General features: G+C 42.5%; 1 protein-coding gene across 2 annotated transcripts; it reads left to right on the top strand.

Moving 5' to 3' along the window:
- On the top strand, window positions 1–15,411 carry LOC311250599 (G protein-activated inward rectifier potassium channel 1-like; the record flags this gene model as incomplete). 2 transcript variants are annotated; one of them, XM_084342425.1, is made up of 3 exons in its annotated part: window positions 2–1,151; window positions 12,332–12,548; window positions 12,943–15,411. In XM_084342425.1, the coding sequence occupies exons 1-3, from the start codon at window positions 483–485 to the stop codon at window positions 13,614–13,616; spliced, it is 1,560 nt and encodes a 519-aa protein (XP_084198551.1). In that variant the 5' UTR covers window positions 2–482. The 2 variants fall into 2 exon arrangements, with proteins under 2 accessions (XP_084198552.1, XP_084198551.1); XM_084342426.1 differs by lacking the exon at window positions 12,943–15,411 and having other exon boundaries at window positions 1–1,151; window positions 12,332–12,553.
- Between the last annotated feature and the right edge of the window lie 755 nt (window positions 15,412–16,166).

Here is a 16,166-nt window from a genome sequence, read left to right as displayed (position 1 = left end):
GTCCACACTCTTTAATCTGAAGTCACTCCTACCAGAGCGGGTTCCCTCGGGCAGGAGTGCGCACTGTAGCCTGCTACTCACAACACATCCACGGCTTTACTGAATCACAGCGCCTCAGTGGATCTACCAAGGACAAAGCCTTGGAGCTGCTTCAATATATCTAATGTTCGAAATCTAATTTAGATTTATGATTTTTTATTTTTTTCCCTTCATGGATGAGACCTGAGAGAAAAGTTGGCACTCGCAGGAGACTCCTTTGCGTAAAGGACCGAGTGTGAATCATGTTTTGCGCAGAATCTCTGCTCACTTACGACTAATTTACAGGAGAGAGGCACATCTCCATCTCACAGGATGCGAGTGGCGCGCTGAGTGTGAGCGTTATCGCCCCGGTTTTGGACAGGGAGGAGGAGGAGGAGGGGGAAACCAAAGTTGCGTAAAGAGCCTGATTCTGCACAAGTATCGATCGCTTGGTGATTAATACAATGTCAGCCATACGGAGGAAATTTGGCGAGGACTACCAGGTGGTCAACACCAACCGGAGCATTACTTTTTCCGCACCGGTGAAGAGGAAGAGGCAGCGCTTTGTGGAGAAGAACGGCCGCTGCAACGTCCAGCACGGTAACCTTGGCGGGGAGACGAGCCGCTACATCTCCGACCTCTTCACCACGCTGGTGGATCTCAAGTGGCGCTGGAACCTGCTCATCTTCATCCTCACTTACACAGTTGCGTGGCTGGTCATGGCTTCCATGTGGTGGGTGATCGCCTACATCCGCGGCGACTTGGGCCACAGCGGCCACGACTCGTCCTACACCCCGTGCGTCGTCAACGTGTACAACTTTCCCTCCGCGTTCCTGTTTTTCATCGAGACGGAGGCGACCATCGGCTACGGCCACCGCTACATCACCGAGAAGTGTCCGGAGGGCATCATCCTCTTCCTCTTCCAGTCGCTGCTGGGCTCCATCGTGGACGCCTTCCTCATCGGCTGCATGTTCATCAAGATGTCGCAGCCGAAGAAGCGCGCCGAGACGCTCATGTTCAGCCAGGACGCGGTGATCTCGCAGCGGGACGGGAAGTTGTGCCTCATGTTCCGAGTGGGGAACCTGCGGAACAGCCACATGGTGTCGGCGCAGATCAGGTGCAAACTCATCAAGGTAGGCTACAGGTTGAGGTGCGCCATGTATCCAAAATCAGCCCCACTTTTGCGCAGTGGGCATGCGCCTTTTGCTCCATCTCCAGTGTTTTAAAATGCCATTTTCAAAGCTGAGGCTAATTGACAGCCCCTTCATTTGTTTTGAAATTGCCCATTATGTTTTATGAGTGCTTTCCAAGTCATGCATTGAATTCCCATTCATCGCCAGAATTGATTGCATCCCCCTGAGGGTCTCTGTGATTTGCAGAGTCTCTGGTTTTCACAGGAGGCTCCAACATAAGATGTATTTTATTGAGTGACCACTTAAATTTACCCCCCTGCAGCAAACTACCACTTCCAGTGCTGGATTTGTCCTGAGCACAGCTGCAGAGTGTGTTTCCTGGTACAATGAGAACCCACACAGTACTGACTGTCCCCCCCCCACAGTCAGCGATATGGCTGTCAGTGGGCTGTATATCTTTTGAGTTCAGCCTTTGCTTTAACTGTCCGCAGATGAGATGAATGGGCCTCCGGAGGGACAGTATTGGGAGATCAAGCTGATTGACTACAAGATCAATTGAGCCAATTCCTATACTCTTGCCTAAAGACAGAATGCCACTAATCTGCAGCACCGTGAGCTGATAGTGATATACATTTGTGTGAAGAGTGTGCAGAGGAAAGAGACTAAAACTGCATCTTCTAAATCACACCTGGTTGTTTTGTTCACCAGGGGAACTCCAAAATATCCTTTACTCTCTGCAGAATTAACCAGGACCTCCATGTCTAAATATTTGTGCTGAAGAAGTCACGTTCGTGCACCACGATCCATCACACATGATTTGATTTTTGGACAGTGGTGTTCTTGATGCACGATCTCCCGCTTTTTCCTCACTGCAACCAGGCATGTCTTATAAATGAAACCTCTCCAGTCCGAACAGATATCTAAAGGAGAGCGTTGCTTGGTTGTGACAGGGAGAGTTAGTTTTGCTTTTGTCATCCCTGCGGAGTAGCGTGATGATCCCAAGTGACAGTTTACTTTCTGAACCTCGAGGGAGAGTCACCAGAAAGCCCCCCAGTATGTTCATCATTGCCCTAATGATGAACATACTGGAGGGCTTTCTGTTAATGTAGTTGTGCTTGAGGGGGCACTGTGTGGCTTTTTGGAGAAGAAATTTTAGTATTTACAATATTAATGAGGTAATAATACAAACTAGAAAGGTGGCAGGGTCCGCCAAGCATGAACAAAGTAAGGCAGTATGAAACTGTGTTGTCCTTTAAGGTCAGTTTGTTTGTTCAGTCCCAAAAAGAAGAGAGTTTGTTTATGTAGGCAAAAATAAGGTCCCCAGAACACTGTTTGAAGCTAGAAAGGTGGCAGCGTCCGCCAAATATAAACAAAGTTCAATCAGTCATGAAAACAAAGAGTTACTGTTTATTTAGTTCGTTTAGGCATAACAAAATCAGTCAGTGAAGATCTCTCTCCTCTGATTAAAACTACATAGTGCACCTTTAACGATTTGTGTTTTAATATAATTTAAATTAAGGCTTTCTGTTCGGTCTCCGTCATTTTTTATTTGAGCAAGAGATAGTAGAAAAAGATGGAAATGATATCCATTAGATAAAATGGAATTCACTCAGTTGAACGCAATAAAAAACCGCAATTTATGAAGTTATTATCGCTCGTGTTTCAGCTCTCCCTGGAATGAGTTGTATTCCATTTTATCGCCATTTACTCTTTAATTAATAGCAGAGAAAGGCAAAGAAAAATAATTGCGATTAATCAACACAGAATCACTGAGGCTTATGTGCTTTATCATCAACTTTTCTCCCTCTATAAAGGCCAATAGTTCCACTGAGATGGTTTAACATTCTGTAATAGTTGTCGATGACGCCGTCCGTCTCTTATTTCAAACAGAATGAAAGCAGGAGCACGTTCACCCACGGGCCACGCTGTCATGTTTGACCTTGGACAGATTTGTCTGCACAATGAGTGTGCCAATGTTACAGATATCGCCTTGGTAGAAGTACCTCTTTTTATGGATCCACAAGAAGAATAGTTGTGATATATTCAGATTATGGCTTTTATTTGATACCTCGAGGCGCAGTGGAAGAGTGTAACACGAGTAGTTGGAGCAGTCCTGATTCACAAAAGCGGAACAAGCGGCGACAACTGCTGCAGTACTGAAGAATCAGTACTTTGGCTACGCTCTGGTTGTTTTTTTTTAAGTAAATAAACCTGCTTAGTGTGATACCATCAAAACATAAACTACAGATGGAACATTTGTTGTTTAAAGTGTCCTCCCCATCTGTTTTTTTTTTATGATTTTGTTTAGTTAAACAGTCCTTGGCTTTCTTTCATAGATCACTTAATTGGATTTATGTGATGATCCTAATCTGGGATTTCTGCCAGTAAACGCTGATCTTATTAAATCATTAAATCGTTTTTTTTTTAAGCCAGAGCTATAGTTGTGTTGGTGGAAAGGTCTGACATCCAGGACTTTTCTAATTATCTGCTAAACAGCATCACTTTCATGTAGCATCAATCATGCCCAGAGGACAAACAGTAAATAATTGAAGTGTGCTTTCTGAGTTCAGTTTTCATTACGTGTTATGGATTTTCTCTAACAGTGGAACATCTTGGGAATACACTTGGTGATTTATTGTTGGGTGAAGCCTCTCTTTTCTTTGAATTCTAGATAACACGTGTTGTTAATATGATACAGTGTGCAGGATACCATGGTAGGACTCTGATCTAATGTATGTTAAGAGGCACGGTGATGTTTTATAGCCCATAAAGCTCTGCCATTGTGGTGCCAGACTGTGAAGTGGGGGCGTTGTAGAGTAAATGGACCTTAATTCACCCTGTACTACTATACCTACACTGTGAGAGCACTGCTTGTGTTCAGGTAACATACAGCAGCTCAAGGTCACTGTGAGATGGCCTGCCAACAAAGCTGACGGGAGCAATGAGACATGCTGCAGTAAATCCTAATGATGGAGGTGTGTAAACGCGCTGTGACATGGCAACTGCAGCAGACATGGGTTGTAAATTCTTATGGGACCTGGATACTCTGGTCACATTCTTGATTTTTATGCAGGAATGCATCTATAACCTGTGCATTTTTTTCTAAAAATAGATGGGATAAGCATGAATAAACATATTATGGTGAGGCATAGGTGCAGTATTTTAAATCTTTTCAATTTGATTAAGTTCACAATTTGACATAATGCTCCAGGAAGCAGTGATAGTAGACTCTTGTCCAAGGACTCACAGTGGCAGTATGTCTCCATGCGTCGCCACTCATCACTGATTGCAGCTGTTTATGAAATATTTTGTAGGAATCAAAAGAATCCTGCACACTATCAGCCACTTGTATCACCTTCCTGCATCAATACCTATGTGCTGCGGGTGCCCTTGGATTAGTGGAAAGTAAAATGACCATATTTCAACTCTGAAAGCATCTAATTACCCACCTTTATGTTTGTTGTCAGGCGGTGACCTCTAGTGGCCAATGTGATTATTGCAACCGCAAAGGAGGAAGTGAGGGGAAGTAGTATGAAGGGTGAAAAGTCTGTTTACAACCACAAATGACACACTGTATATATTACACAACCTGTGATAAGAACGCCATGAAGCTATTGCACAACTCCTAAAGCCTCAGGCAACATTATTTACAATGACTTTTTAAAGGGGTTGCGTTTACATTGGGGTGTTCTCTATCGTCTGCCAGAGGGTAAGCGCTCACATTCAGCGTGGACAAAGTGAGACAGTCAGACAATATTCTCTGTGCCTGCCTGAGAAAACACTGCTCTTATATTGACTGAAGGGACAAATGTTCATTCCTCTCCACAGTCTTTATAACAGTCTGTACCAGCAACCTTAGAGTCTGTCTGTACAGTGAGATTGCCAGACCATGCTGACGTCCCATGCCTGACTGGTAGAATCGAAGCATAATCCTATGAGCCACCACGTACACCCTGAGTCTGCGTAAAAAAGTATAGAGAATACAAACTTTCAACATTGGCCTGTTGCTTAAGTGTTGTCCAAGTTTCATCATGTATGACCACTGGACTGGGATCTCCCGGTAAGGTCACCGCCTCCTCAGTTTTTCATCACCAGTTCTCATCACAACACTGTACCAAATGCTCTATTTCAGTGTAAGAGGCTGAAGGACGTGTGTCCTTGTGCGGTAGGCTGAGAATAACAGTGTCATGTGAGGATTTAAAAGACGAACCGGTGCGCTGACACAACCCTGTGGAGCACCTGCGCTGAACGATCTGGATGCTGAAAGGGTATTCCTGATCCTGACATGCTGGATTAGATTGCGTTCCCATTTCAAATGTTCCTGTTCAGGTGATGTAATAACCATTTACTTTATCTTACAGCTGAAAGATTATAAATTATTTCACCTTCAGCTCTCAGTTTGTCATGGTGGACAGGTCTAAATACTACAATACCCACGAGACTAGGCCACTTAGTGATGGGAATTACAGCTGTTTGAAGGAAGCCTGATCTAATGGCTCTGCTCCTTTCCGAGAGCGGCTCATCTTTTTCTTTTCTTTTTTCTCTTATTTTTAGGGGGCGGGGGTTACAGGTTTTATCTGTGTAATAATCACAAGGTTAATGATTGGATCAGATTCAAACTTAGACATCCAACCGATTTAATATCATTTTGCATGTGTGGTCGAGGTTAAGCAGTGTTTAATTGCATTGCATTGTAAACATTACATAAGGTGATGCCATATCCCTCTGCTTTGTCAGTGGATTACTACTTTATTACCCTCTGAATAAAACGTCTCGTGTAAATAAAGTTGCCTTGAACGCAATGAATGCAACACCTATACCGCACCTCGGGTTGCATGAGGCTGCTTTTCATGGCTGATATTGATAAGATAACCAATAACTTCACATTTTTTGTATATTCAAAAGAAGTTCATAACCTGAAGTTGATGCACCCAAATTACATAATGCACCTATAAATTCGTAGACTTTTTCCTTCCTCGCCGAACCCTTGCCGGACATGTGTTCCTCTTCTTCTTCTTCTTTGTTTATTGGCGAACTGCAAACCAACTTTAAAGGTGCATACAACCACCTTTAAACCACAATTTGGCTTCGTATTATCGTCTGTATTTATCGGACAAAGATTCTACCAATACCCATATAGAAGTGATAATACAAATTTCCAAAGCAGGAAGCTAATTTTTCAAACCACACATGCAGTATCTCTTGTGAGGGACTGGTTCTCTCTGTTCTCATAAAAGGGAGTGGAATTAACAATTTAAAGAAGGCTCATGAACATGAACAGCTCATCGAGTTCATGTATACCAAAGAGCTGTTGAGAAAAACCAGATTGTTCACAAACGTAACATCACTATGGCTACCACTACGGAGCAGAAGCCAGTCAGGGCTTTTCACAGCTGCTTAATCTTTAGCTTCCCCCCCGTGACGCACCAATCAGAATCTTAAGCTATGTCATTAATATTATTCATTATTCAATGTTTCTTGGAGAAATGCACCTTGGGAGCCGTAGTTAAATCCTGTTCCAGACTTTTTGTATACACAAGTGTGTGCCTTCAACTTTTTTCTTTTTTGTTGTTGAAAGAACCAGATATTTTCTAATACAGTTGTAAATATTTTATGAGATTGTCATTGGGAAAAATGAAAAAGGGTTTTACCTCCAGAGCCAGGGGAGCTGGAAAAAGCTCCCCCAACTTCACATTTCTATAAAGACATCGACAGGATGCGTGAGTTTGTGGTTCTTCACAACACACATTTATAGCCCAAGAACTTTGTATTTATTTATACCTGATGGTGAACAGTTTATTTATCCATTTTCTTCTTTTAATTATTTACACTATTTTTATTACAGAGTGTAAAGGGTTCCTGAGTTGCAAGTGCCTACACTCCAATTTGAAGCCAATAATTGGAAAACATTTTCTTTTGCAGGACGGCTGCATTTCTTCATCATCCATAATGCATATTAACTTAATAAAGATAACTGTCCTTGAATTCCCATTAATATTAACGCAGCTTTCATTAATAAACCAAAAGAATGCAGCGGTGCACTGACCCGTGCAGCGCAGGCAGAATGTGATTTTAAAATAAAGGAACATGCTTGCATCTGGTTTGCAAGCAGCGCATGGAGGACGCATCCTGGCAAGGAAAAAAAAAAAGTGTTCAGACGAGAGAGAAAGAAGCAGAAAACAGCAGCGACGTGGCAAACAAAAAGCTGGAAAGACAGAAAGAGAGAGGGAGTGACAGCTGGGTGGTGCTCGTCAATGTCGGCAGAAGCTCGTCTCAGTAGGTTGGTCCACAGCAGGAGATAAGTGATAAGGGCTAGTAGTAGCAGATAGACAGGCATGGATGCAAGTGTTTAGCTAGACAGACAGGCAGACATGTCAGCATGACTTCCCCACATCTGCCGCTGTCTAACTCTGAAGGACAAGCAGAAAGAGGAGGAGAAGGAGAAAAGAAGAAGAGACAATAAGAATGACAGTTGAATCAGCTTTAATAGTGCTGTCGAGAGATTGGGAACAACAGTCTGCGTGGGCGTTGCGCTTGAGTCCGGCCCAAACCTCAAAGGATCCAGCTGGACTTAAATGCAAAGACGTAGTTGCATTAAAGACACACACACACACACAGGACAAATGTGCACATACACACTCCTCTCTTGAACTTTCACTGTTTGTGTTTCGTTGCGTCTTTAGCATACACACCTGCGCACACACGCCGTCACTTTAGAGGAAGCGTGTCACCAGGGATCGGGCCTGCTTTCACTCAACCTGAATCTCAGGTGGCTAAGTAAATTAAGCACTCCCTCTATATCAGGTCCTCTTTCAAAGGCCATTAATTTCCCCCTTGTGGCTCTGACTGTTTAGCGGCAGTAAGAGAAACACACACACACGCACACACACAAGGCGCTCACCTTGGTAAAACCATTCAGTGTCAAGCAGGTCGCTCCTTCCTTGGCAGAGGTGTAATTTTGTTGCTAGTCGTCGGAGCTGTGAACAGTATGTGAAAAATAGCAGCTTCACTTTCATAACTAGAATGGGTTAAATATGACTTCCCGGGAAATTGGTTCGCAGTCTCATTGACTTGCATGAACATGGCTGACAAATAGGACACCTGCCTGCAGTATCTCAATGACGCTTTACATTTTTAAGTGACTGGGAGAAATAAATAAATTCAACATCTGACACGGGGCTTTTTAAAAATGATTTCAAGCGCTCCTCCCATTTATGGGAGACGGAGGAAGCTTTTTTTCAGAAGTGGAGATCAATATGGATGAAAAATCAATTGCAAAAGTATTACGCTTGTTTAAATCTAAGAGATACTGCAGATGCAGAAAGGAAGGGGGCAGGAAGCTGGTTAATGAGATTTACAGTAAGCAGAGGCAGTAACTACCACACTGGGTTACGTTTCACTGCTCACATAGTTCAGTTAAATGAAAATATAAAAGGGGAATTCAAACTACCTAAAGGAGTTTCAGTTAGTAAATCTATTCATAACACAGACGTTTCATAAACACGAGAAAGAACAATATATGATATTCTGCTGAAAAAAGTGGTTTGGGTGACATGGCCTTCAGATAATATTGCAATATTTTTTGGGTTGTATCACAACACACAATATTTATCATGATGATTAAAGATCACAATATTTTTTAACCATGACTGTCGATACTTTCACAACATTTTAACACTGACATTTTTAATTAATACATTGTAGCAGTCCAATTGTTTGAGACTTGCTATTTTTCTTTGTTTGGGCTGTTTTTCCCTCATCACTAATTGCAGGGGATTCAGATCACCTGTGCGCAGGTGGGGAGACTGACTCCTGATTGAGGAGTGGAAGCAGCTTGGGGCATTTCCCTCCCAGCCAATCATGGTGTGATGACACCCTTTCTGTAAAGGCTTAAGAGAGGTAGGAAATGGCGCGCCGGCGGCTCTCACCCTCAGTCTGAATCTGTCCTGGACCCACTGAGAATCATGCCCCCTTAGATTGCCAGCCAGAAACTCTGATCTGTTTAGGCCCTATTGGGTTTTCTTGGCTGCCCACATCTTTCTAGAGAGGAAACTTTGTTTATTTGGGAACCCCTTAAAACCCAAACCCCTATACACCTTCAGTTTACCTTTTTATTTCCCTGGCGCTTGTAGGAGGCATTTGTTTATTGATTTATTGCCCAACCTTAATTTTAAGGTGCATTTTAAAGGAACAGTTTGACATTTTGGGAAACATGCTGAACTGCTAGAGGTGTCACGATTTTGATTCTAAATAGAAAATCGATCTAAACAAACGTTCAATTACGATCACGACAACATAGCTAGCTTGCCGGTAGCCTGCAGCTACACTTCCAAACACTTATACTAAGTGCACAAAGAAGATCCAACTGACTGGTACTGGAGGTACAGAAATGTTGGGCTTATTTTCTTTTTCAGAGATCCTTTATTGATTAGTTTGGGAGAGGGTTTACTCAGGACAAGTTTGAGAAACTGAACTTTCTGTTAAAAGGGTGGTGTTTTTTTGTTGTTAAACTCTAGAATTGTTATTTTTGAGTGTTATTTGAACTTGCCCAACCCTAACCTGTAAAAAGCCACAAGGATAAGGGTGAAGCTGCTGTTGTAAAATCCTTTTGTGTAAATCGGGGCATAAAACCAATGATCTGTTGATCTTTGCAAGTCCAGATGGGGTAGTCTAACAATGGCATAGCTGTCAGTGCTGAAAATGAGTTTATATGAAGTGGATTCATGGCCAAAAAAATGAGAGGACAAATTGTGACACCCTTATTTACTTCCAGTCAGATGAGAAGCTTGATACCACACTCATTATTTGCCTGTCAAATATAAGACTCTGTATCCTGCAGCATGAAGACAGGAAGCAGCTAGCCTGGCTCTACCTGAAGATGGCAAATTAGTTTTTTGTGCGTATTAAATAAACAACATGTTAATCAGTGAGATTTGAAGGTGTTGGTAGGTGGATTACATTTGTTTGGTAATTGTGGCTACATCGTTATCTTTGGTACAGAGCCATGCCAGATGTTTCCTCTTCTTTCCAGTTTTTTATGCTAAGCTAATTGCTGCTGGCTGTAGCTTCTGATTTATCACACAGACATGAGACATCTTAATTTTAGCAAGAAAGAAAATACGTTTATTTCCTCAAGATCACAACTTGTTTTGTTACGCTGGGATTCCAAACCAGCAAACACAGGATGACTACAACTGCATCTTTCACATCTATATATTTTCGTGGGAAATGCCAAAGTGAAGTGAGTAATAGCAGCCTCCTTTTACAATGCAGACTGGTGGACTAAATGACAGGCAGGTGGTGTGGCGTTTTATCTCTTCCTCCACACTTTTCAACATTGTTCTGTCACATAACACGTCAGCCTCTCTTCCTTTCAGAGCGTTTTACTCTGATTTAACTTCAGGCGACATGCGACGTAGACTCCCTGTCTGCATATTCAGGGAGAGCCCATCACTGATACATCATGATGGCCGACACTTTCCCTCACCGAGGCGAGCCAGGGATCTGTGGGCACAGACGTCTTCCTGTGAAATGTCACACCCTTCTGTCCTCAACATCACTGTGAATATAAATGACAGCCTGTTTGCCATCTGTGGACCAAGTGGCTCCTCACTCAAAGGGCCAGGGAGACTACTCTGCATACAATTTAACATGAGATGACAGAAACTACTATCTGAATTAAGCCGTGGCAGAACTGAAGTCAGTTTAGGTAATGACTGTGCGTAATATTTTTGCTTTTTGTTCACTCGTGTTGGGATTCATGTGGGTTGGTGCGTGTTTTTTAGTTTCTTTTTTATCTTCGGCCTTTAAACAAACACCTTCTCCTTTTGTAAATCATTCACTCTTGACAAATCAACTCGAGTAAGAGGCTTGAAATTGACAGCCAAAGAGGTTTTATAAGCTCATAGAGAGCATTCTCCCTAATCCCATGTTTTAATTTAACAGCTAGAAGAGTACTTTATTTGATGGAGCGTGGTTTCCCAAGAGCAAGCACTAGTTCTTCTCCATAAACTAATGATACTTGTCTTGAGGCCAGGCTACTACAGAGAGTTTTTAAGTACTCTAATATGCTGCCAATGAGAGTAAAAGATTACCACAAGGTGGCTCTAAGCTATTAGTGTTAGCAGGGCTCACGTTGTCTGACTGAGATGTGGTGGGCTACTGTTATTTTACACCCTTACCCGTCATGTCTGCCAGTAAGTGCATAGAGAACAACAACACACATTTGTAGGGGTTGTTGTCTCTCTGGTTTGTTGTTCGGATATCACTATATGCCAAAAATGTGTCAAAATATTCTGTTTTTCCCCTTCTTTCCATTATTTTTAGATCAAAATCCATCCATGTATCTGCCAAAAGTGACAAGCACTTTCTGTTGACTCACCCAGCCCTGAGAGGCAAATAAATATTCCATTTAATAAAATGCCATCATAGACTTTTGGGGGATTTTTCCGCCACTCCCTCCCATTTTACAAAACATGTAAATCTGTCAAGCAAAACAGGCGCTTCAGGGTCAACTCCCTCCTCACTTTACATCCCATGTCATGTGGAACCATGTCTAATCACACAGGAAAATTGCCTTTTCAAGCTAGTTCATGGGACCCTTAACACTGCTTCAAATCTCATCAGGCTTATACCTGCACAAAGTACATGCAGGCATACGTAAACAGTAGCTGGGGGCGTTTACTGTCCAACAGTGATTGCATAAAACTGTCCTGGTTAGTGAAGTGGACACCGGTCGTCCTCAGTCATAAAACCCCTGAAGCTATGTGGATAAACACTTTTATTCTTTTTTTCTTTTTGCACTTCAACCAGGCAGTGCCGTGAATTTTGGAGCTAAGCTAATCAGTTGCACACAGGAACTTTGTATTTACTGGTAAAGAGAATTGCAGATAATTGCGTCATTCGCTGATGACTGACAAACACCACTTGAGAAGAACTTCTCCTCAAAAGGGGGTAATTTAAACCTAAAGACTTTTAGACGGATGTTTTAGAAGAAGTTAAAAATGTCAACATTAAACATTCATTAATTCCCCAGTTAGGTGTTAATAAGTGTCAATTAACTAATGTTGTTTTATATCCATAACCCCATGGTGAAGGATGAAGTTGAACGAGTATCCTGAATCCTCTTTCTTAACGTAAGAACATAAATATAATATGTCTGAAACCTTTTGTGTTTCCAGTCTCGACAGACCCCAGAAGGCGAGTTCCTGCCCCTGGACCAGTGTGAGCTGGACGTGGGATTTGGGACGGGAGCGGACCAGCTCTTCCTGGTGTCTCCTCTAACCATCTGCCATGAGATCAACACCAAGAGCCCGTTCTTCGATCTGTCGCAGCGCTCGCTCATGAACGAGCAGTTTGAGATTGTTGTCATCCTAGAGGGCATCGTGGAGACCACTGGTTAGAGGAAATTAATATTTAAAACACAAGTTATTATTATTAAATAATAACTTTGAGTAAGCTTCTTCATTTGTTTCATCATCAATTAACCCTGAAGCATAGAGCATTTCTCAGTGTTATAAAATAAAATATTTAACTGAATGTTTAATTTCATGGGCTTTAATTATTAATAGCACAAGCTCTTCTCCGTCTCTGTGGTTTTCTTTTTTTTCTTTCAGCCATATCTCTTTTCCCTAAAGCAATTCTCCACTTTTCATTACTGTTCCCTGTCTGGCTGTCTGCCCATTTCTATTTAACAGCCCACTCTACGCTATTTCCTTATAATGTTTAAGTGATGTCATTTTTGTCCTTTACTTCTATTTTTCAACACTTATATCTCTTCTCTCCATCGCAGGTATGACATGCCAGGCGAGGACATCTTACACCGAAGATGAGGTCTTGTGGGGCCATCGTTTCCTCCCCGTCATGTCACTGGAGGAGGGCTTCTTCAGAGTCGACTACTCTCAGTTTCACAACACCTTTGAGGTCAATACGCCTCCCTACAGCGTAAAAGAGCAGGAGGAGAAGTCCTCGTTGACGTCGCCTAACCCTCTGCCTGTCGCGCCCACACCCTCCTCCCCTCTGCCGGGTAACGGCAGCCGCGGAGGCCGCAGGGAAAGGCTCCTGTCGGCCGACTATGCAGACCACGTAGAGGAGCCTACCTTCCGGCTGCCCAGCAAACTCCAGCGCATGAGCTCCACCAAGGAGGAGCTCCTCTGGAAGGGGCTGAAGACGGGGCCAGCCTTGCCTGGAGGGAAGGCCTCCAGCACAGGGGACCTTCCGCTTAGTATTCAGAGGCTGAGGTCCAGCTCCATCCCGGTCGTGAGGCAAGGACAGCTGGAGGAGCAGGTCCAGCTGTTGTCCTTGGATGGAGATGCGGAGGAGATTGAGCTGGAGAAACACAGACTGCCATCAGCCATTAGCACCACCGCTGCTCCAACCCCGACACCAGTCCAGATCCCCTTGGTAGGGAGTCGGCCAGAGGACAACCTGCCTGCTAAACTGCGCAGAATGAATGCTGACCGCTGATTTCTGCACACTACCTTTTAAGACTGAAAACATTTTTAAAATTTAAATCAGGCTTGATGGGCATTGCATATAAATAAAGACTACTGTGATATACGTTTTATTTTTTTCTGCAGATTTTCTCCAGTATTTTACATTTACTTATGGGCTCTCTACTAAGTTGTCCATTGCCACAAATAGAAGGACGACGCCAATAAGCCATCCATCCGCTCATACTGTGAGTCATTTTTGATAGATCACCATCTGTGCCCCCCACTGACTTCTAACACTTCTGCCCTCGTGCTTGTTTCTTTCACTTCTGTTCGTAGAGTTGCATCAAAGACTTTATATCTCAAACAAGTACACTTTTTTTCAATTGATCAAGACTGACACGAATTGACCGTTTGCTGAACCCCACCCGAGAACAGCAAGTCTGTCAAGGTTTGGATTTCTCCACATGCCTAGATTGGTGTGCAGGGGGCTGTAATAAGGGTAAAGGCAGACTGAAAGCGATTGTGACGCTATGCAAAGTTCACCCCCATTTATATATGATGGCACACGAGCTAATCGCTTCACAAGTTGTTGTAAGATTCCCAACAATGCAACAAAAGGGATGGTGAAAATGCAAATGAGGGCCAAATTTGCCTGGTGGCCACACAGTACTTTGCGAAAAGCTGACAAACAAATTAGCATTGGTCGGTGAGGGGTTCATTAAAGACAAAAAGTCACATTACTTGCAGGAGAACGTGCGGGTTGCTTAGTTTATCCACAATCTTTGCTAATTAGCAAGCAACTCTTAAGCCAATCCTGGAGGCTGCTGAAGTGTGAGCTAACGTCAGCAGCTCTGTCTTGGTCTTTCATTTGGAAAGGTTAACAAGTCAGCACTCCAAGCCAACATTACCCAAGGTAGTGTTTTGTTTGCCAAACAGTGATTACTCCTCATCCCTAGGGCTGTAATTCTTTGTTAATGCCAAATGAAAACAGTATGTAAGCTAAGCAGCTAAACAGGGTTTATGCAACCAAACAGTTTTCACTTACCACTCTTCAGGTAGGCCACTAGGACTAACTTTACTTGCTACTTCTACATTGATCATAAAGGGGATGAGGATGATGGATTTTTATGTGAGAACTGTTGAAGCATCTAGCACAATATCATGTATGTACCAGTCAAGTGCAAATGTATTTTTTTAAGAGACATTAACAAAGTCAGCCGGAGACCAACTCTTTAGCTAACTCACTGAACTGATGTTGGCTTAATTGGCTAGCTAATGGCACAAATGTTGGCAAAATTGATTGTTGCATGCTAGAAATGAGAAACTGCTTTTGTCTACCTCCGTCTGAGATCAAGCACCGATTGTTTCGAGAGGTAAATCTGCCAAAGTTTTCATTCACGAGACAAAAGCTTAACAAGCGTCGTGCCACTAGCTGTGGAGGATGGGGCTTAGCAAACGGTCAATCAACCAGAACTGGTTAAAAAATGGATTAAAATCCTGCTACACAGGTCAGGTTGATACACTATTTATCACTTGTAGGCCTAGTAAATATTTGTTTGTTTGAATGCTCATTTGAAGTATGTTTACTACTGTAATTTTAACTATTTTTACCTCTTGGTGCAGTGTTTGCACTGGCCCGTTATACGCATGGGTGACAAAATGTATTAACAGATCAATTTTGGACTAAAGACTTTCTTTTATCATGAACTGATTTATTAAAATGTAAAAACATTGGATGCTGACATCAGGGGACACATGTATTATTGCTAATAATATAAAGGTAAGATAAAACTTCATATTGCAACTGCTAAATAATAAATTATTTGAAATCACAAGTGTGTCTGTGAGTACATTATTCATTTTCCATCTAAAAATGCTGCATCCACTCTTCTGTGGGACTCCAGTTGTGTATTTGCTGACTGCGTTCAACATTTCAACACCCTGAGGTGTTCAGCCGGCAAAATGCATCAGCAGCTCGTGTGTCACCTGCTGTGGTGGTTAAACCAACATTCATCAAATATTGAAACCTTAAATTTGAAGTTGTGTCTATTTTAAAACAAATTTCAGGAGGTCACAAGTTCAGAGTAGAGGAAACTCTAGATACGGCTTTTCATCTAAACCCTGTGAGGTTAACATCCTTCACTCCTGTTCACTTGAAATCAAAGCCCTGACCCTTCTCTTCTGGCTGCCGCGTCTGCTAATTATTTTAGTCACCCTGAAATGGACAGAAGTCATGCTTTTTAGCAGCCTTGCCAGTGGCACTCAGTTCTTTTCGTCTTGATGGCTATCAAGATGGAAGTGCTTGAGACGAGGGCAATTTTCCAGACATTACACGTCCAGAGATAATTAGTCATATTGCAAATAATAGCACAAAACAGAAATTTGATTATGTAAGTCGTTGACAGTACAAAATGACCTCCGTCCAGCTTAAGATAAAATTAACTCAGATAAATGATGGAGGGGCGACTAAATCACAGACCATTCTTCCCACAGATATTATACTGTATCGTGATGGATTCAGCTGTAAAGGAAAATCTGTTTTGCTCATTCCTCTGTCATTAAGTTGTGCTTGGGAAATAGA

Source organism: Pagrus pagrus, assembly GCF_965226575.1.
Source record: "Pagrus pagrus genome assembly, chromosome: 21".
Classification (NCBI taxonomy): Eukaryota; Metazoa; Chordata; class Actinopteri; order Spariformes; family Sparidae; genus Pagrus; species Pagrus pagrus.
This window is presented reverse-complemented; position numbering and strand designations above follow the sequence as displayed.